The sequence below is a fragment of the Pelodiscus sinensis genome, chromosome 22 (genome assembly GCF_049634645.1).
Source record: "Pelodiscus sinensis isolate JC-2024 chromosome 22, ASM4963464v1, whole genome shotgun sequence".
NCBI classification, from domain to species: Eukaryota; Metazoa; Chordata; order Testudines; family Trionychidae; genus Pelodiscus; species Pelodiscus sinensis.
The window spans coordinates 24511903-24531851 of NC_134732.1; the positions used below are offsets into that span (position 1 = coordinate 24511903).

General features: G+C 60.9%; 1 protein-coding gene across 2 annotated transcripts in view; it reads right to left on the bottom strand.

Annotated features, from left to right (window-relative positions):
- NR5A1 (nuclear receptor subfamily 5 group A member 1) overlaps positions 1-19949 on the bottom strand; it is a 56176-nt gene that overhangs the window by 25705 nt on the left and 10522 nt on the right. For both annotated transcript variants that reach the window (XM_075905674.1, XM_075905675.1), the window contains exon 4: positions 13720-14360. In XM_075905674.1, the coding sequence (XP_075761789.1) occupies positions 13720-14360 (641 nt within the window). The remainder of the gene's footprint in view (positions 1-13719; positions 14361-19949) is intronic.

Sequence of the window (19949 nt, forward strand, 5' to 3'; positions counted from 1 at the left end):
GCAGAGAAAATAAACCACAGTCTGAATAAAAAGCAAATTTCATGGAGGGGGGGTTAATTCTTGGTACGTCTACATTGCACGGCTATTTCGGGAGACCGGAAGCAGGAGCAGGGGGAGGGGGCTCTGGGTGGGGGGGAGGGTACAGGAGCAGGGGGAGGGGGCTCTGGGTGAGGAGGGAGGGTGCAGGAGCAGGGGGAGGGGGCTCTGGGTGGGGGGGAGGGTACAGGAGCAGGGGGAGGGGGCTCTGGGTGGGGGGGAGGGTGCAGGAGCAGGGGGAGGGGGCTCTGGGTGGGAGGGGAGGGTGCAGGAGCGGGGGGAGGGGGCTCTGGGTGAGAGGGAGGGTGCAGGAGCGGGGGGAGGGGGCTCTGGGTTGGGGGGAGGGTGCAGGAGCGGGGGGAGGGGGCTCTGGGTGAGGGAGAGGGTGCAGGAGCAGGGGGAGGGGGCTCTGGGTGGGGGGGAGGGTGCAGGAGGGGGGGAGGGGAGGGTGCAGGAGGGGGGAGGGGGCTCTGGGTGGGGAGAGGGTGCAGGAGCGGGGGGAGGGGGCTCTGGGTGGGGGGGAGGGGGCAGGAGTGGCCTGGGATATGGGGTCTTGGTGGAAGGGAGAAGTATGAGGGGGATGGAGTGCGGAGACTTGGCACGAGGGGGGTGGGGCAGTTAAGTGCCTCCCACTGCTCCCATTGGCTGTGATTCTGGCCAATGGGAGCGGCAGGGAAAGCCTCCAGGTGAGTGCAGCCATTGCCCCACTGGGGAGGGAGGGAGCTGCAGCACCCCTGCCAGCTGGATCCGGCCCGCGAGGCTCCCTGCCCCCGCAGTAAGAAGCTAGAACCGGCGCCCCAACCTCGCTGGGGCTCGGGCCCACGGTCCACCCGTCTGCCTTCCTTGACGTCAGGGCTCGTGGGTGGTGGGAAAGCTCGAAAACGTGCCCTGAGTTCAGCCAAGCGCCGCGACGACCAGATGCCAAATGAAGAGCTCCCCGCGTGTGTTGTTACCCGTGATTTCAAGTCGCCATTCTCTGTGGGGAGGGGAAGGCTGGTTCGGGAGCTTGGGGAGCAATACAGCCCATGCAAGCTGGCAGTGTCTCCCGTGGCTAGGAGCGCAGCCAGAGGCCAGGAGCCCACAAAGCGCCCCCCTGTGCCCACACTGGGATCTCCCTCCCCCACAGGGGTATCTGAAAGTGACCCTCCCTCTGGCTGCAGAAGCGTGTTAGCGGGCGGCTCCCTGGCCAGCGTGGGTCCCTTTGCGCCCGCGTGTGCAGGTGAGTGGCCTCCCCTCCCCCCCACCCCATTGGGTGATTAAATAACGTTTTCAAACTACCATGCAGGCCAAATTGGGGAGGGGCTCAGAGGTGGCCCACAGGCCAGGAGCTTGTGTCCCCTGGTGAAAAGGCTCCTTCCTTTGGCTTTCCCCCTTTGCGCTGCATCACGCCCATTGTCTTTGGACCGCCAGCCCCGGGAGCCTCAGTTGTTGAGGCATGGCTTGGGCACGTCTCCTTGCAGAACCCCCCCAGACTCCTCTCCCTGCAAGCTGTGCCACTGGCCGTGGTGGGATTCCCCCCCCCCCCACACACACACCCACAGAATCGGCCCCTGGTTCCGCGCCGCATCCGCGCACTCGCCTCTACAAGCTTCGCCCGGCGTTTGCCTACTGAACGGCGACGCTTTTCAATCAAGGCCCTCGCCCCCTGGGAGCAGCTTCGACCCTGCTCCCAAGCCCCAGGGACGGACATTCCAAGCCCCGCGCTCACCCCCACCTGCCGCCTCCACGCAATGCTGATATGATTAAATACGGTTTTCTTTTGGCCTGAGCGGCACGCTCCACACAAACCCATTTCCCCGTGAGAAATGGTCTTTGGAACAGCGAGGGCTGGGAGACAGGGCAGGAGCTATTTCATCGCATAGCACATAACAAACGACCAGAGACTTGGTGCTGCTATTAAGAGGCACAAATTACGTAAAGGTCTAGTCAACGCGGTCACCTAATGCAGTAGCTTGCCATTGCTTAAGGGCTGGGTTCAATGCTTGTAAAGCTTATAACGTGAACAATACCAGCCCCCCTCTGCAGATCTTCGAGCTTCCTGAGAACACCGTGAAATTGAAAAGCTTTGAAAAGTCCTCGGCTCTGCGAGGTGTCGGAAGGGACTTTAACAAACACGTCCAACAATTAATTGTTTGCCTTTACACCCAGATACAAATCTCCAAGAACTGCCCATGCGGTGCCTAAAGGTACATCTACAAAGCAACATTATTTCGAAATAACGGAGTCTGTGTCTACACAGCAGGGAGTTATTTCCAAATACTGTCAGGCTGGAGGACTCCTCACTCCGATTCCTGTGGCCATCATTGTAGGAGGAGAAAGGGAAGTCGGAGGAAGAGTGCTCTTTTTCAAAGTAAGTGCTGTGTAGACGCTCCCAGTTTTGAAATAAGCTTCGCAATTGATGTATCCATAGCTAATTTCGAGTTAAAATCCTCTTCAAAATGTTAACTAGTTAAGCTGTATGATTAGTCGACTCATCAGCTCGCCAGCCTGGCCGGGCGCTGGTTAACTCTGGTAAGCATGCCAAGTGTGGGGGGGCGGAGCCAGATGTGGTCACAAAGCTAGAGAGGGGAGGAGCCGGGTGTGGTGTCACAGAGTGGGCGGGGCCAGGTGTGGCTGCTCAGCTAAAGGGGCGGAACCTAGCACTGTCACACAGCTAGACAAGGGCAGAGCCAAGTGCAGTCACACAGAGGGGGTGGGGCCAGGAGTGGTCACACGGCTACAGAGGGGAGGAGCCAGGTGCAGTTACAACAGGTAGAGAAGGGCGGAGCCAGATGCAGTCACAAAGGGGGCGGGGCCAGGTGTGATCGCACAGCTAGAGGGGCGGAACCAAGCGCTGTCACACAGCTAGACAGGGGCGGAGCCAGGTACACAGGTAGAGGGGGCGGAGCCAGGTGTGATGGAAGCCGGCAGCAGGAGGTGAAGGTGCCTCCTATTCTCGTCTGACGGAACTAAGCCCGTAACCTCCTGGCAAATGTCAGCAGCACAAAGCCCAGCCTCAGGACTCGCCTCCTTGGCGGCAGCCTCAGCAGAGGGGCCCAGGAAAGACCCGTCCCTAGAAAACGACCTGCCCCCTGCCCCTCACCTGGGCGCGTGCCCTGCCCACACCAAACCCGCTCTGCCTGCAGGGCTGTCAGCTCTGGGTCCATATGCTGGTGTGAAAGCGCCAATTCCCCTTGTGAACGTGCCCGGGGCCTTCTCCCCAGACAGGCCAGCTTGGCCCTGGGCCGCTTGCAGGAAAGTTCAGCGTGCCTGTGGTACACAAAGCTGCCGGCCAGTGTCTCCGAGGGGCCGGCCCCCAGCCCATTGCAGTAGCAGCCACCCCCCGCACGCACAGACCGGGGCAGGGCAGGCAAAGCGCCAACGGAGGAGTCACACGTACAGCCAGGCGCTAGCTGGCCGTCTCTGCCCAGGGCGTGGCAGCAGGGCCCTGCCCCAGCACCAGCGAAAGACTAAAACTGCTTTGGCGGGTTCCAATTCACTGGTGCGGGGGAAGCATTTGAAGAGCTGTTGAGGGTGCTGCTATAGAAAGGCAAAGAGTATTAGAAGAGCTGGTCAAAACATGGGGCTTTTCAGGGGGAGGTGAGTTTGGCAAATTGCATACAAAACTTAGTTGTTATTTGCCCTTTCTCTCTGCCTTTCCCCCTCCTTTCCAGTAGCAAAAGAGCGGAAAGGAAGAAAGGGAGAAAAAAACATGAAAAAACCCTGGAAAAACATGCTCGAATGTCATTTTTTTCCCATGAGCTTTCGTGGCCACAGCCCACTGCTCCAGTCATCTGAAGAAGGGAGCTGTGCCCACGAAAGCTCATGATCCCATCGACCTGTCTTGTTAGTCTTTAAAGTTCTACCCAGCTGCTCGTTGTTTTTTAAGTTTTTCCTGTTACAGACGAACTCGGCTGCCCCCTGGTTTAGAAGTCTCCATGGGGGAGCCGTGTGGGTCTGTAACTTTCCAAACAACAAGTGGTCCAGGTCATCAAAACACCGGACCCACAAAATGACAATGGTCTTTACACAGCTTCCTTTGGGGACAAGGCTAGTTTTGACCAAAACGGGTTTGAAATCAGCCATCTCCGGCAGGGCTTGTTCCTGGGGCGGCTGGTGGCGCTTGTGGGTCAAACCAGGGTTCATGCTCAGACGTGGGGACATTAACACTGGCCGTGAATCTCAACGTTAGCTCCCTCGGGAGCCTACCGGAAAGGTCCCTGTTCCTACGAGGCTCACGCTGGGCGGGCCGGCCGGGATGGTTTGCGGCTTTGGCCACTCAGCCCGACGCTCTTGCGATGGCCGCAGGGAAGGTGCAGCCTGAGGTAACAACGAGAAGGAGCAATTATTGGGTGCGAGTGGGAAGTGTCACCTTGCCAATTGAGAAGTGCGAACGCAGGTTCCCGGGCGGCCGAGAACTGACAATCCCAGCTCTGCACTGGGGAAGCGTTAATGGCCTCCCGCCCCCACGGGTCAGAGACCACGAGCGACAGGCCCCCGGCACCGAGCCGCTCGTGTCCCCATGCGAGCAGCCAACGGGCCTTTTGGATCACCTGCCAGAACGGGCCCCGGAGCAGAACCGCGACGTGCCAAGGCAAAGTGAACAGGGCCAGCTGGGCCCAGCACAGCCGGCTCCCATTCGGGGCTAACCCACACCACGGCCACAGGCCTGACCCGCTCCCGTTCGGGGCCAGCCCCACGCCAGGGCCACAGGCCTGACCCGCTCCCGTTCGGGGCCAGCCCCACGCCAGGGCCACAGGCCTGACCCTTTCCCGTTCGGGGCCAGCCCCACGCCAGGGCCACAGGCCTGACCCGCTCCCGTTCGGGGCCAGCCCCACGCCAGGGCCACAGGCCTGACCCGCTCCCGTTCAGGGCCAGCCCCACGCCAGGGCCACAGGCCTGACCCTTTCCCGTTTGGGGCCAGCCCCACGCCAGGGCCACAGGCCTGACCCGCTCCCGTTCGGGGCCAGCCCCACGCCAGGGCCACAGGCCCAGCCCCCTCTCGTTTGGGGCCAGCCCCACGCCAGGGCCACAGGCCCAGCCCCCTCCCATTTGGGGCCAGCCCCATGCCAGGGCCACAGGCCTGACCCGCTCCCGTTCGGGGCCAGCCCCACGCGAGGGCCACAGGCCCAGCCCCCTCCCATTCGGGGCCAGCCCCATGCCAGGGCCACAGGCCCAGCCCCCTCCCGTTTGGGGCCAGCCCCACGCCAGGGCCACAGGCCTGACCCGCTCCCATTCGGGGCCGGCCCCGTGCCAGGGCCACAGGCCTGACCCGCTCCCGTTCGGGGCCAGCCCCACGCCAGGGCCACAGGCCTGACCCGCTCCCGTTCGGGGCCAGCCCCCCACCAGGGCCATGTGCAACAGCTGCCTGCTGACAAGCCTGTGAGCCCTGCCACACAGGGACCAAGCCCTCAAAGGGGCACAAACCACACTCAGTCCCCACAGCTCCCAAGGCCCCATCCCCCCACCCCTCACAGTGGGGGCTCTCCCCGAGGGAGAAGGGCACCCCACCGCCCTGCCTTTTGCGACTGGGATGTTTAACCCGGCGCCGCAGGCAGAGCCCCTGGGAAAGGAGACGTGTCTGTCCCTTTGCTATTTCCAGTTGCTCCCACCCGGAGACGGGTGGCGGGGCAGGGCCCGGCTGGTGACCAGAGCGCGGCTGTGGCGGGGAGCTCCTGTGGGTTCGGCGCTCGCCCTGGCCAGAGCACCCTCGGGCCGAGGGAGATGAGCCCGAAACGCTTTGGCCGACAGTCAGGAGCCGGGGTCGAGCTGACCCGTGTGCGTTAAAGCCCAGGCAGCAAGCAGCTGCAAATAGCCCGTGAGAAAGAAGGAGGAAACCCGTCGAAAGGAAGCCAGGCTGAGCACGGCCCCAGCCCCTGGGGAGGAGACGTCTGTGGGGTTCTCAGTTACTCCCCGATGACTGAGACCCGGGACCCCCCCAATAACGGCCCCTTTCCCCCGGCTGCAAAGGGCGATGCCACAGGCCCCCTCCGGAGAAGAGCGGGGGGGCTCAGAATCCCCCCCCCCCCCCCATGGAGCCTGGCTCCCTCCGTGCCCCCAGGGAGCTGCGCTTGGGGCGAAAGGCACCAGCGACGCCCGTCTGGCTGCGTCAAAGGACAGAGCCCCCCCCCCCGCCCCAGGAGCGCGCCGGAAGCCAGAGGAGCTGCCTGGCGTGGGTGTGGGATCCGGCCCAAGAAACATCCCTTCTCCTCGGGGCGCCCGCGACCCGGCTCCTCCCGCGTGCGCCGCTCGCCCCGGGAGCCCACAGCCAGCCGTCGACCTGTCCCCTCATTCAGACCCAGGGCAGTGCCCCCAGGAGCACGCCAGAACCCGGCCTGCCCGCGCAAGCCGTTCCCCACCCCAGGCTGGCCTAGACAGAGCCCCCAGAAAGCCCAACGTCACTAGGGGCCCCCAGCATCTCCGTGCCCTCCACAAAAGGCCAGCTCAGCTCCCAGCCCAAAGCGAGGGGGCCGGAGAGGGGCGCAGAGCCCTGGGCCCGTCTGGAACTGGCCCTAATGTTGTAGGAACCCGCCACTAGTGGAAAAGCAGCCCCCAGAGATGGTCGCCCGTCTTAGCTCCACCGCCGGGGCGTGGCCACATGGCTCCTCCCTGCCCTCCTCTGCTCCTCTTCCCGGTCCCCAAGCCCATGGGCCCCGCAGGCCGGAGCCGAGCACACTGCTGTGATCCCAGTCAAACGGAAACCTGCCTCAGGCAGCCGCAGCTCCCTGCTCTCGGGGTGTCTGCCCCCCGGTTTCAGGCCAGGCGTGGGGGCTCTGCAGCCCCAGTGCCGTTCGTTTAACCTTCCAGGCCTCTCGCCTCGAGCTAAAGGTCACTTTGCTCGTCTGCCCAGACGTGCATTATCCATACAGAGAGAGAGAGAAAATTACAGCTGGAAGGACGGACTAGCCCGAGCCTCACGACCTGGCAAAATATATATCACCTCCCGGCCCATATTTTTCTTCTGCCGCGCCGACGTTGCAAATCTTCCCCTGAATCTTGACACATCTCATCTCGGCTCAGTTAGAGTTTGTATTTATGGGTGTCGGCGCTGACCTCTTCCCCCCCGGCTCCCTCGCCGACCCTCGAGAAACCAGCCGGCCCCCAAATCCCCCTTTGCCGAGCGGCATTATTAGTCGTGCAGCCGAAGGCCAGGGCAGGCCGTAATTCCCCGTCTGATGACACAAGATGAACACGGGCGCATCGCTCTCCCCGGCAGATTGGCAGGCGGGTCCTCGTTTGTCAGGGGCAGACTGACAGAATTACTAGCCCTTAAATGAAACGATATATCTGGGACGTTCCATCGCTCTTCATTCTGACTGCCCCACGCCGCCGGGTGGACGTGGCGTGGGAACTGATGGCCAGAGGCCAGTAGCCCAGCCTCCCCCCCGGCCTTCACAACTACAGCCCCGGGGGGTGTTTCCAACAGCCGCCCACGGCCACACCGTGCGGAGCCAGGCCCTGCCGCGGCGGCTACAGGGAGTTGTGCGTCGACATCACACTCTCTCCCCAGCCCACCCCCTAGATCGGGAGGGGGGAGGCTGCGAAGATAAAGGCGGAGTGGGGTCCAATCTAGGGGTGGGCTGGGGAGAGAGAGTTTTGTCGACACATGACTCCTGCCCCGGGGGAATACAAACCTGCCCCCCGTCTCCTCGGCAGCCTTTATGTGCAGTGCAGCACACCAGGGCTGGGCTCAGAAACGGCCCCACCTGCTTCTCCGCCCCCTTGCAGCTTCCACGGGGAGCAACATTCCTCCCTTCCTACTTACCACGCCGCATAGGCCGCCTGTTCACTGCTCCGCGGCGGCCAGATCCCCACCCCCGCCACCTCTCTCGATTGCTCCCCCCGCCCAGGAGAACGGCCCATTCCACCCAGGCGGGAACGGTCTCTCCTGAGCTGCACACACCCAGCGCCGCCATGAAACCATCCCACAGCGCAGCAGGTGAAGACGTCTCTGGCCCACAGACGCCAGCACCTCCAGCCTGGTGAAAGCGTCACTCCAGCGCACGAGAAGGCTAACGGCTCCTTGGGAGGAGCAGATCGAGGGACGTGATTATTCCCCTTTATTCGGCAATGGGGAGGCCACATCTGGAGGATTGCGTGGGCCCCCCATTACAGGAAGGATGTGGACGCATTGGAGAGGGTCCAGCGGAGGGCGACCAAAATGATGCGGGGGCTGGTGCACAGGGACGTATGAGGAGAGGCTGAGGGATTTGGGCTTGTTCAGTCTGCAGACGAGCAAGGGGATTGGACAGCAGCCTTCAACGACCTGCAGGGGGTTCCAGAGAGAATCGAGGCCTGTGCTGGAATCGCTGCCCGCCCCACCCACCCCCATCTCCGGGCACTAGGGTTTGGGTGTGAGGACACCCGGAGAGCTGTGGATCCTGCTTTCCAGGTGTGACGTAGTGGGGGTACCTGGCTGGTTTCTATGCTGCTGGCTCTGGGGGAACCCCCACTGGCTGCCGTGGGTACCAGGACCCAGCCAAACAGGATGAGTCACTATGCAAACCAGTGGCCAGACACCCCCCATGGAGAGGAACAAAGGAAGGTGGAATGCTGCCCTGGCTGGGGGGCAGGGCTGGAAGTTAGTGAGTGGGTTGCTGGCTGTCTGAGAGCATGGAGGAGAGGCTAGGGGAAGGGGCTGGAGTTTAGGGGCCCAGTCTCCCCCATCTCAAGGGGGCCTGAGGCATCCTAGTCCAGTTCCTGTAACCAGATTACATCTGTGCTGCGCTGTGCTGGAGGAGCAATAAACCACCCTCAATTCCACTGGCTGGTGCAGTCTGTTTGTGCCATTTCGGGGTGCAGGAGACGGGGAACCCCCAGCGCGCCGTCACACCAGGGCCTGCCTTCCCCAAGTGCAGGGCTACAGTGAAGCTAAAGGAATTCTTTGCTTCAGTCTCCATGGCTGAGGATATTGGGGAGATCCCCAAACCTGAGCCAGTCTTTGTAGGTGACAAATCTGAGGAACTGTCCCAGACTGAGGTGTCATTAGAGGAGGTGTTGGAACAAATTGATCAGCTTAACAGTAACAAGTCCCCCAGACCAGCTGGCATTCACCCAAGCGTTCTGAAAGAACTCAGATGGGAAACTGTGGTTTGTAACCGATCCTTTCAATCAGCTTCCATACCTCATGACTGGAAGACAGCCAATGTGACGCCGATATTTAAAAAGGGCTCTAGAGGTGATCCTGGCAATTACAGACCAGCAAGTCTAACTTCAGTACTGGGCAAATTAGTTGAAACTATAGTAAAGAATGAAATTGCCAGACACATGGATGAACATAATTTGTTGGGAGAAAGTCAACATGGTTTCTGCAAAGGGAAATCCTGCCTTACTAATCGGCTAGAGTTCTTTGAGGGGGTCAACAAACATGTGGACAAGGGGGATCCAGTGGATACAGTGTATTTAGATTTCCAGAAAGCCTTTCACAAGGTCCCTCACCAAAGGCTCTTGAGTAAAGTAAGTTGTCTTGGGATAAGAGGGAAGGTCCTCTCATGCACAGATAACTGGTTAAAAGACAGGAAACAAAGGGTAGGAAGAAACGGTCAGTTTTCAGAGTGGAGAGAGGTAACTAGCGGGGTCTGCCAAGGGTCTGTCCTGGGACCAAGCCTATTCAATTTCTTTATTAATGATCTGGAGAAAGGGGTACACGGTGAGGTGGCAAAATCTGCAGATGATACTGTGACGTAGTGGGGGTACCTGGCTGGTTTCTATGCTGCTGGCTCTGGGGTAACCCCCACTGGCTGCCGTGGGTACCACAACCCAGCAAAACAGGATGAGTCACTATGCAACCCAGTATGGCCAGACACCCCCCATGGAGAGGAACAAAGGAAGGTGGATGCTGCCCTGGCTGGGGGGCAGGGCTGGAAGAGAGTTAGTTGGTTGCTGGCTGGAAGCATGGAGGAGACAGCCTAGGGGAAGGGGCTGGAGTTTAGGGGCCCAGTCTCCCCCATCTCAAGGGGGCCTGAGGCATCCTAGCCCAGCTCTGTGACCAGATTCCATCTGTGCTGTGCTGTATCCTGGAGAGGCAATAAACTTCCTCTAGTCCACCGGCTGGTGCAGTCTGTTTGTGCCATTTCGGGGTGCAGGAGACGGGGGACCCCCAACGCGCCGTCACAGATACTAAACTGCTCAAGACAGTTAAGACCAAAGCAGACTATGAAGAGTTTCAAAAAACATCTCACCAAACTGGGCAACAAAATGGCAAATGAAATGTCAAGCTGAGGAATGTAAAGTAATGCACATTGGAAAAATAATCCCAACTCTACGTACAGTATGATGGGGACTAATTTAACTACGACTACTCGAGAGAGAGATTGTGGAGTCCCTGTGGATAGCTCTCTGGAAACATCCGCTCAAGCTAGGTCTAGACGGCAGGCTTCTTTCAGAAGAAGCTTTTCTGGAAGAGATCTTCTGAAAAAACTTCTTCCGAAAGAGAGAGTCCACACAGCAAAAATGCATCGAAAAAGCAATCTGCTTTTTGAAAAGAGCGTCCACACTGGATGGATTCTATCTCGCATTTCAGCTGAGATTACTATGGACGGACTAGCCACCAGGGTACCTGTGCTTTTTCCTCTTTTCTCTTCTTTCGAAAGAACTCCCTCTTCCCCATCCACACACGCCTTTTTCAAAATGAGCTCTTTCGGGAAAAGGCTTCTTCCCCGTAGAAAGAGGTTTACCAATGTTGGAAAAACCCTTCTGTTCTTTCCATTTTTTTTCCAAAGAATGCGATTGCAGTGTGGATGTAAGTGACGTTATTTCCGAAAAACGTCTGTTTTTCCAAAAAAACTCTGCAGTGTAGACACACCCTCAGTGTGCAGTGGCAGTCAAAAAAGCAAATAAAATGTCAGGAGTCATGAAAAAAGGGACAGAGAATAAGACAGAGAATATCTTATTGCCTCTATATAAAACTCTGGGACACCCACATCTTTAAAAAGATGTGGTCATCTCATCTCAAAAAAGATATATTGGCATTGGAAAAGGTTCAGAAAAGGGCAACAAAAATGTTTAAGACTTTGGAATGGGTCCTGTATGAAGAGATATTAGAAAGACTTGGACTTTTCATCTTAGAAAAGAGGAGACGGAGGCGGGTGTGATAGAGGGCTATAAAATCATGACTGGTGTGGAAAAAGTGATTAAGAAAATGTTATTTACTTATTCCCATGACATAAGAACTAGGGGTCACCAAATGAAATTAACAGGCAGAAGGTTGGAAACAAACAGAAGGAAATTTTTCTTCACTCAGCACACAACCTGTGGAACTCCTTGCCAGAGGATGTGGTGAAGGCCAGGACTTTAACGGGTTTCAAAAAAGAGCAAGATAGATGCATGGAGGTTAGGTCCACCAATGGCTATTGGCCAGGATGGGTAGGAATGGCGTCCCGGCCTCTGTTTGCCTGTAATTGGGTGACAGAGGAGGGATCACCCACGTGAGGATTGCCTGTTCTGTTCCCTCCCTCTGGGGCACCTGGCATTGGCCATTGTTGGCAGATAGGACACGGGGCTGGATGGACTGATGGTCTGACCCAGTCTGGCTGTTCCTATGTTCAGCATGGGAGCCTCGGTTAGCAGCTGGCCCCAGGGGGCAGCCCTGACGAGGTGAAGCCACTGTGCTCCGGGGAGAAGAGGGGCTGATGGCTTTGCATTCCCATGGAGCGAAGCCACCTCTGCATGGCGTGGCCGCGCGGACAATAGCAGTACAAGGCTACCCAGCGCAGCAGCCGTGCGCCGCAGCCGCTGTTTACAATAGCTCCCGCCAAACAACAATCGCCCCTTCCCAGAACACTGATACGATTGAAACGAACAAAACACCGCGCCCACAATGCGACTTCCTGGCACTGTTCTGGGCAGGGAGAGGAGACTTGGAGCCGTGAAGCACCCGGCCATGCCCCGGAGGCCCACGGAGGGGACCGGAGAAAATTCCGTGGCAGGGCCTGGCCGGGCGCTCAGACCAGATCACCCGTTCCGCCGCCTAGCCCAGCGTCTCCCTCCGCCGCCTGCCTCGTTGCCAAATGGCTTGTGACGCCCCCGGAGCCATCCCCACAGAGCTCTCCCAGGGCCAGAACCCGCGCCCCCGCTCAGGCCACGGCAGGCATCTCGCAGGAGCCGGAGCAAAGGACAGGCCCCCTGAACCGATGCGCGCCCCAGGGGCCCAGCCCCGACTAGCCCCAGAACTCTCTTTGAGCTCCCAGGCGTGCCTGACGCCTGCCACCTCGGACAGGGAGCAGCGTCGGCTTTGGAAAACGAGACAGCCAGGCCCAGCTGCCGTAAATAATTAAATAAAAGAACCCACTAGACCCCGCGAGCCTCCGTTCTGAGGAGACAGGAAGATCAGCGCAGCTCCCGAGACAGACCCAGCTGTTCCGGGACCGAGTGAATCCCTCTGGTAACCTTTGGTGGCTTCACCCCACGGGTGCATCTGACCCAAACCCAGCACAGTCCTTTGGGGAGGACTCCCCGCCCCCCATCCTTCAAATACTGAAATGGCTCTGAATACGTTTAAGGAATTGAACCCGCTACTTCCTGTAGGCCCTACATAAACAAACGCACGGCCACATGCAGTCACGCCAGGGAGTGCACACACGCTGCTTGGCCCAGCGGAAGGGACGGGAGCGCGATTTTCAAGGAAAAAGCAGTCGCTTGCATGACGACCAGACCGTCCCCCAGACTGCAATGTGGGGGGAGGGAATTCGGAGGGGGTCAGCCTCCCTTTCTGAGAACTAGAGCAGCGTGTGGAAGAGCCAAGGGGGTGGCGCCAGCGTGGCTCGGTCGGGTAATGCCGAGGGCGAACTCGGTGCCGGAACCTGCGAGGTGAGAGTGTCGCTGATCCAGCACCTGCAGGCCCCACGTCCGCAGCAGCCAGGGGCCTGTGTGGGGAGGTTCCCACTCCCCGCCGGCGTCGGGTGGCCGCACACAGCCCTGTCTCGAGGCAGCTGGGCCGGCCCACGCCAGTCTCTGGCCTAGACAAGCACGGCAAGGCGAGCGCCCGGTCGAAGGCCAGGTAACGTGCCCCGTCCGCCCTGGGCAGCTCAGCCCCTGCTTCCCTGCCGCCCAGCTCAGCTTGGCAGGGCGCAATTCCCTGGCCTGGCTGCGAGCCTGTTGTGGCTCCACGCTGATGCTGCTGCAGCTTCACCCACATGCAGGATATGCAGCTGCGTAGGGCTCCAGAAAATCTGGGGCACCGCTGGGTCCTAATGCCCACCCTCCCCCCTCGTCCTGTCCCTGCTCTGCGGCTCCGCTTCCTCGGGAGAGGATCTAGGTAACCGGAAAGGGACGCCGCCTGCCAGAGCGGTGAGCAGAACATCGACCCGGGAAAGAGCCGGGCAGGAGGCCACGAAGCCCGTTCCCAGGCACGTGCCAACCCAGCACAGACTGGCCAGGTCGGAGTTGACCGGGGGCGTCGCCAGGCCCTGAGTCTAAAATCTGCTTTAAAATATTCCACAAGCGTGTTGCTGATTCTGGTAAAATCACAGCTCTGCAACCCCCCCGCCTCGGGCTGCCGGCGGACACGGGGACCCCAGTGTGGGAGCCCTGCCTAGGGCCCCGCCAACGCTAAGAACGCCCTGGCCTGCAGGGTCCCTCTCTGCCAGGCATATTTCAGCCGCGCTATCGATTCCCTTCCCGCAGGTGGCATCTTGGACGGAACCTGCCCCTTCCCCTCCCCCCCCCACGCCAAGGAGGGACCAGGGAGCCAAGCAAAGCACCTACCTCCAGCTCCTTGAAGAAGACGCAGCTCCGTGCCCACTCCACGATGGAGAAGAGGGTCTGGTCCGCCATCTTGCACATGAGGCCAAAGGTGTGGAGCTTCTCATGCCGGCCTTTGCCCTGCTCCTGTTGCAGACACGCCAGTATCCGAGCCTTGACCTGCGGCTCGTCCGGCTCCAGCTGCAGCAGCTTGAGAATGACCTCGGGGATGTCGGGCGGGGAGCTGCTGGGGTAGGCGTCGGGATACATGTAGCTGGCCACGGACTCGTGGGAACTTGTGTAGTGGTCGGGGTACTCGGACTTGATGGTGCGGTTGGGAAAGGCAGGGTAGTGGTAGCTGGACAGGGCCCCGTGGCTCGGCACAGTCATGCCCAGGGACGGCGTCCCGTAGGGGCTCCTGTCGTAGTCGACGGGCGTCATAGCGGCCGGGTTGGGCGGCAGGCTCTTGGCCACAGAGTGGATGCCGTGGATGGCGGAGGAGAGGCTGTAGTCGGTTTGCACCGGGGACACGATCTGGGGCACCGTCTCCAGCTTAAAGCCGTTGGCGCGGATCAGAGCTTTCTTCTGCTGCTTTAAGGCACGATCCCGCTTGTACATGGGGCCGAACTTATTTCTTCCTCCCCGCATCCGGTCCGCACGCACAGCTGTGGGGCAGAGAAAGAACGGCCTTGAAATTCAGCTGAGCCCCCCGGAGCCTTCTGCTCCCAAAAGGTCCCGGCACATAACCCGGCGGGCTCTGTCCAGCCAGACCGTGGGGGGGGGGGTTAATGCCTTTGTGAAACACGGGAGCGATGGACGGCTGCATCGGGACACGGGGGCCTGGGGCAGTCTCTCTAGGGGACTATTATGCTATCTCCCAGCAACCAGTAGGGGGAGCTGTCCTAGTGAGGCCGCCCAACCGCCTCGCCCTGGCGCATCAGGTCGAGGACACGCCCACTTCCCGAGGGCACGTGCCTCCGTGGCCGAGCGGCGTGTCCCAGACCTGCCCTCCAGCAGGTCAGCACCTCGCTAGCCACCGAGTCAAAGAGCCGCGGTTTGCGGAAAGGGAGAGCAGGCTGCCTGGGCTCGCGGTTTTACCACGAGTCGGGCAAGGTTTGGGGCTTTTCGCAAAGACCCCGCGTGGGGAGTCAGGGGAGCGCGAGAGCCGCGCCGCTCTCCTTTGCAAAATGGGAGAGCACGTTTCCCGCGCCCATGCCTGCGGAGAAAAGCCCGAGACCATGAGAAATAACCCCCCCTCCCCCCGGGGCTGGTTTTCAATGTCCCGGGAGCCTCACACACGTTTCTGGAGCTTGCCTGGTGCCTTCTGCCCGACGGGGGCTCTGCTGAGACTGTGCTGGATTGGATCCAGTCGCCTGCCCTCCCTTCCAGCCCATTTCACACAAGACAAGCCAGGCGGGCTCCCCAAAACATACCGGCCTGATCTGCAGGTGGTGGAAACCAGCCTCCCCACTGACCTCAACAGGACCCTCCGTTGACACCAGCCGGGGGGGCTGGCCCGACCCATGTGATTCAAAATGGCTTAAAAACGCTGCCCAAGGCATCTTCCCACGAGCGCCTCCCACTGAGTGGCCCAGGAGAGCCTCTCCCCTGGCCAGGTTCTCTCTGGACCCCCGGAGAAAGGCAAGGACGTGTCCGCGCCCTGGGCAACGGGTGCGTCTTTGCAGCGCGCGATCGCTCGCTCCCCCTGCGGCCATTCCCAAGAGCGGTTCTGCCTCAGAAACCCCCCCGGGAAAAGCCACCAGCCGCCGAGCGCGGCGCAGAGGGACGTGAGGCAGGCGAGGCGGCTGGGGAAACGTGGACAAAAGGGGAAGCCGCCGGCGCTCCCGCCCCACGCTGAGTGGCGAGCTCGAGTGTTTGTGCTTCAGCTGTTGCTGCTGCAAAAAGGCCCCTCAGTAACCTCTCCTTTCACGGCCGCCGCGCAAACCCGTGCCGGCGACCTTCGCCCCCCACCGGGCGCCGCACTGGCCACGCTCCGGAGGCTGGCGGGGCGCAGGAGGGCCAGCAGGCGGGAGATGTTCCCGGGAGACTTTCCTTGAAGGGGCTCTCACGATCCAGGGAAAAGCCTGTTTCTCCCCACTTCCCCTCCTCTCTTACTGCGGATACGGCCATGGAAACAGCCTCTCCGGGGGGCTGGCTACAGGCATGTCTATGGAGCCCAGAGATCTGCCCCCCAGAGGCTGGGCAGCAGATTATACGGCTACCTCTGGCTGGTTCCTCCCAGAGCCGGTACAAAACCCCTCAGGGTCAGCACCGTTTGTGCCCGCCCCAGAGAGGCCAGGCTGCGGAGGAGCCAGAGACACTGAACTCCCCTTCCTCACGTGTTCTCTGGCCACCCTGCTTGGGTTCGGACCCACGGCCAGAGTTTAAAGCGGCATGCAAGGGCAGGACCAAGAGGCCGGGCACCTGACCTGCTCGGAGCCGGGTTTCATGCCCACTGCCTCGTCGCTCCCTCGGGGCGGTTGTACCGCGGCTCGGAAATGGCTAGTGAGCACCCCGGGGCCGTGGCATGGTGGGTGTGCAGGGGAGGTTTGCACGGCTCCTACCTGGGCGGTGCCTGCTCTCTAGGCTCCAGGGCATTCAGTCCGGCCTCTCTCGGAAGCAGGCAACGAATGTGCCCGTTTGTCTCTTAAAGCCAGGGCCCCGGGAGAGAAGACGGGCTTTGATGCTCCTGCGTTCCCCCGGGGCCCTGCTCACCTGGGATCACCAACACTTGCTGTTTGCTGCTTCCCAGCTGGGATATTGTGCGGCCACAAAGATTCTGCTCTCAGGTGGGAAACCGAGGGCAGGGGCCGATGGCCGGGTTAGCAAGGCAAAGCGCTTCCGTTCCTTCCCCGGCTCTCCAAACCCACAACAAACGAAACTGAGGGAGCCTGGGACTTTTCCCAACTACTTAGACTGGTTCTTGGATTCTCGGCGCCATCCTAGTCTGCACGACCAAACCTCCCGTCGAGCTAACCTCCCGACGTGGGCAAGGCAAACGGCCTGGCTGAAACTGCCGTACTTCCCACAGGGTCTTCCGCGCAGCAAGGTCGGCGGGGGCGGCTCTCCCGATGACTCCGGCTCCTCCTCTCGTCCTGGTGGAGCACTGGAGCCCGCGGGAGCGCCCTTGGCGGTCAATAGGACACACCTTGGCAGGTGCGAGCCATCGGCCGCCAGGATCCATCGCTGCAGCCTCGATCCGCCGTGTAGCGAGGACAAACCCCGGCTGAGTTTTTGGCCATGGTTTAACACACACGCCCTCCCCACGGACCTGCGCTCACTCACTCCCGCAGACGCACAGCCACTCGGAAAAATCAGCGCCAGCTTAAAGAACAGGCGAAGGCCGCCGGGATCAACGGGAGGTTGCCTTTTATCCCTTGGATTTCTCTCCCCTGCCTGTCCTCACACCTGTCCGGGTGTGGTAGTAAGTGTGACGTAGTGGGGGTAATTGCTGGGATGTGGTGACCTCTGCTGTCTGGAGCAAGACCCAGCAGGGAAAACCTCGCTATGCAAAGGTAGTGCCAAACTTGTTGAACCAGTGGCCAGACACCCCCCATGGAGAGGAACAAAGGAAGGTGAAGGCTGCCCTGGCTGGGGGGCAGGGCTGGAAGTGGGTTGTTAGTTGGTGGCTGTCTGTGAGGATGGATGAGACAGCCTAGGGAGAGGAGCTGGAGTTTAGGGGCCCAGTCTCCCCCATCTCAAGGGGGCCTGAGGCATCCTAGCCCAGTTCCTGTAACCAGATTACATCTGTGCTGCGCTGTGCTGGAGGAGCAATAAACCACCCTCAATTCCACTGGCTGGTGCAGTCTGTTTGTGCCATTTCGGGGTGCAGGAGACGGGGAACCCCAACGTGCCGTCACAGTAAGGACAGAGTGAATTCATTCATCGCCATGGACGCGGGGTGACCCCACACTTTGGGGACCCAAGCCCCCAGCCCAGCCCTTTCCACGCCTACCAGAGCCCAGCCGCCCCCCCCCTCCGCCCCTGTGGCCACTGATGGCCCCTCCCATGTGACTGCTGACCCCGGCCCCAGCTCCGGCACCCCAGCGGGCAGCGCGGCCCCCACCCTGAAGCTGCAAGGAGCCGGCAGTCAGGCATGGCACGGAAAGGCTGGGGGGCGGTGCCACCTGCCCCCGTGACTGGCAAAGCCCCCACCCTGCCCAACCCAGAGTGGTCCCAGCGCCAGGAGGACGGGCAGCACAGTGCGGCCCCAGCCTGCCTGCCCCCACCTCCGGCATCACAACAGCAGGCTGGGGGCGGGGAACCGGGGGACTGTGGCGGAGCGGGGGCAGGGCCAGGTGAGGCAGTGTGGGAAGGCAGCCGCCTCCCCTGCCTCGGACGCCCACCGCCCACCGCCCCTGCTCCGCTCTAGGCGGGCACCCTGCAGCCGGCCTCCGCTGCTCCATTATCCTTCCCCAGCTCGACGGGGGTCTGGCCCCTGAGTCTGCCCCCCTGGGGAAGCATTCCTGGCAGGTCGGGGTTACTGCCTCCGTGGCCTGCAGCGCCCTCCCCCACCCGCCCCCTGCGCTTCTCAGGGGCGGCTTTAACACGGCCCCTTCTCTTGTTAAAACTCACCCGTGGGCCCGCCCCACCCCCCGTCCCACCCCTCTTCCCCGTCCCTTCTCCACTGGGCCTCCGCCTTCCCTCTGGCCCCTGGCCTGCCCCATGCAGTGTCTCCGCCCCTCTGCGGCACGGGCGACTCTGCAGTCCACTCGAGGCGCATTGCCCGGGAAACGGGCTCCCCCGAGTGAGCCTGCCCGGGGCAGTTCCGCTCGCGGGGGCCGCCTCGGTTCCGTGCCGTGCTGTGCACAAAACACCGGCACTCCGCCAACGCCCGCAGCCCCCTAGACGGCACGCCGGCTCTCTCGTGGCCGTCCTGCCGGGCACCCAGGTGAGCCGCCCGATCCGTCTAGGCAGCCGAGGCTGAGTCGTTCACACAGTCCAGACTTCTCGGCAGCTTCCTTTCTTGAGCATCGAGAGAGGCCGGTGTCAACATCGTACTTGTCCCCCAAATCGATACTTTCAGGCTTGCTTTTGTCCTACTGAGCTGAAGGATCTCTTTAGAAGTGTCAGTTCAGATTTTCTGCCCAGTAAATACTAATAACGAAGAAAAGGTACGCTCCAATTTTCACCACAAAAGACAAGCCAGTCAAGTTGGGATGTCATTTTCCCTCTGGGTGACCCCTGGTGGATAAGCTACTGCAGAATCTCATCAAGCAGCTCCGAGGGAGGGGGCAGGCGGCTTCGAAGAGACACGCAGCAAATACCCGGCTTTGCTCACACGCACAGGAGCGCGCTCAACCCTGCCGGGAGCAAGGGAAGCACCTCCCAGGCAGGCGGCCGCAGCTCCCAGCGGGACCCTGATTTCAGGGCGTCCCACATCCATGCACACACAGGGACAGAGCCGATTCCTGGAGACAGCCAGCGGGCCCTCCCTTCGCCTCGCTCCCTTGCCCAGCTGTTCGCAGCGTTCCGAGACGGAGCACTGGAGCGAGTGACTCCATGTGCCAGGGATCTAGCAACGCCCCAGGGCCAGCCCTTCATTGGGGCCCAAGCAATGTTTTAACATGCACAACTGCTGCAGCGAGCCCAGAGGCGCTGAAGCTCTGAACGGCCAGGCCCAGGGAGGGCCGGGCTCAGCCCATGAGAGCCCTGGCCCCAGGTAAGCCGGGCAGCTGGCTCAGGAACGGTTTGTGCCCAGTACTCCAGCCCCAGGGCTAAGGCTCAGATCGGATTGGAAATGGAAAGACCCTTGGCCCCGCACCCCACCGTAGTGGGAGTTTGCTCTGGCTGCCTTGGGCATGAAATGCTCTGCCCTGCTCTGAACTCGTCCGCCTCCCGACCCGTCTGCCACCTGCCTGCGGCAGAATAAGATTTGAGTTTCTTTTCCGGTATAAGCAGGACTCTGCATCCACGCCCCAACTTTGCCCTTCATCCCCATGTCAAGGGAGCCCCGAGTCCCGCAGCCCGGAACAGGTCAGAGATATTCCAGTCGCCCCGGCACTGCGGGGGCGTCTACGCTGCACTGGAACTCGAAAGCAGAGACGCAGTTTGAGCCACGTTGCGGGTCTTATTTCGATGCTATTTCAAAATAGCTACTTTTGCCATTTGGCGCCAAATTTCGAAATAACCCGCTCTTCCCAAACGTCCCTCGTGGCATGAGCTTTACAGGGACGTCGGAATAGGAAGCCCGAAATAACGGGCTTACTGTGAAGACACACGGTAGCTATTTCGGGATTCTCGGGTCGCGTTGC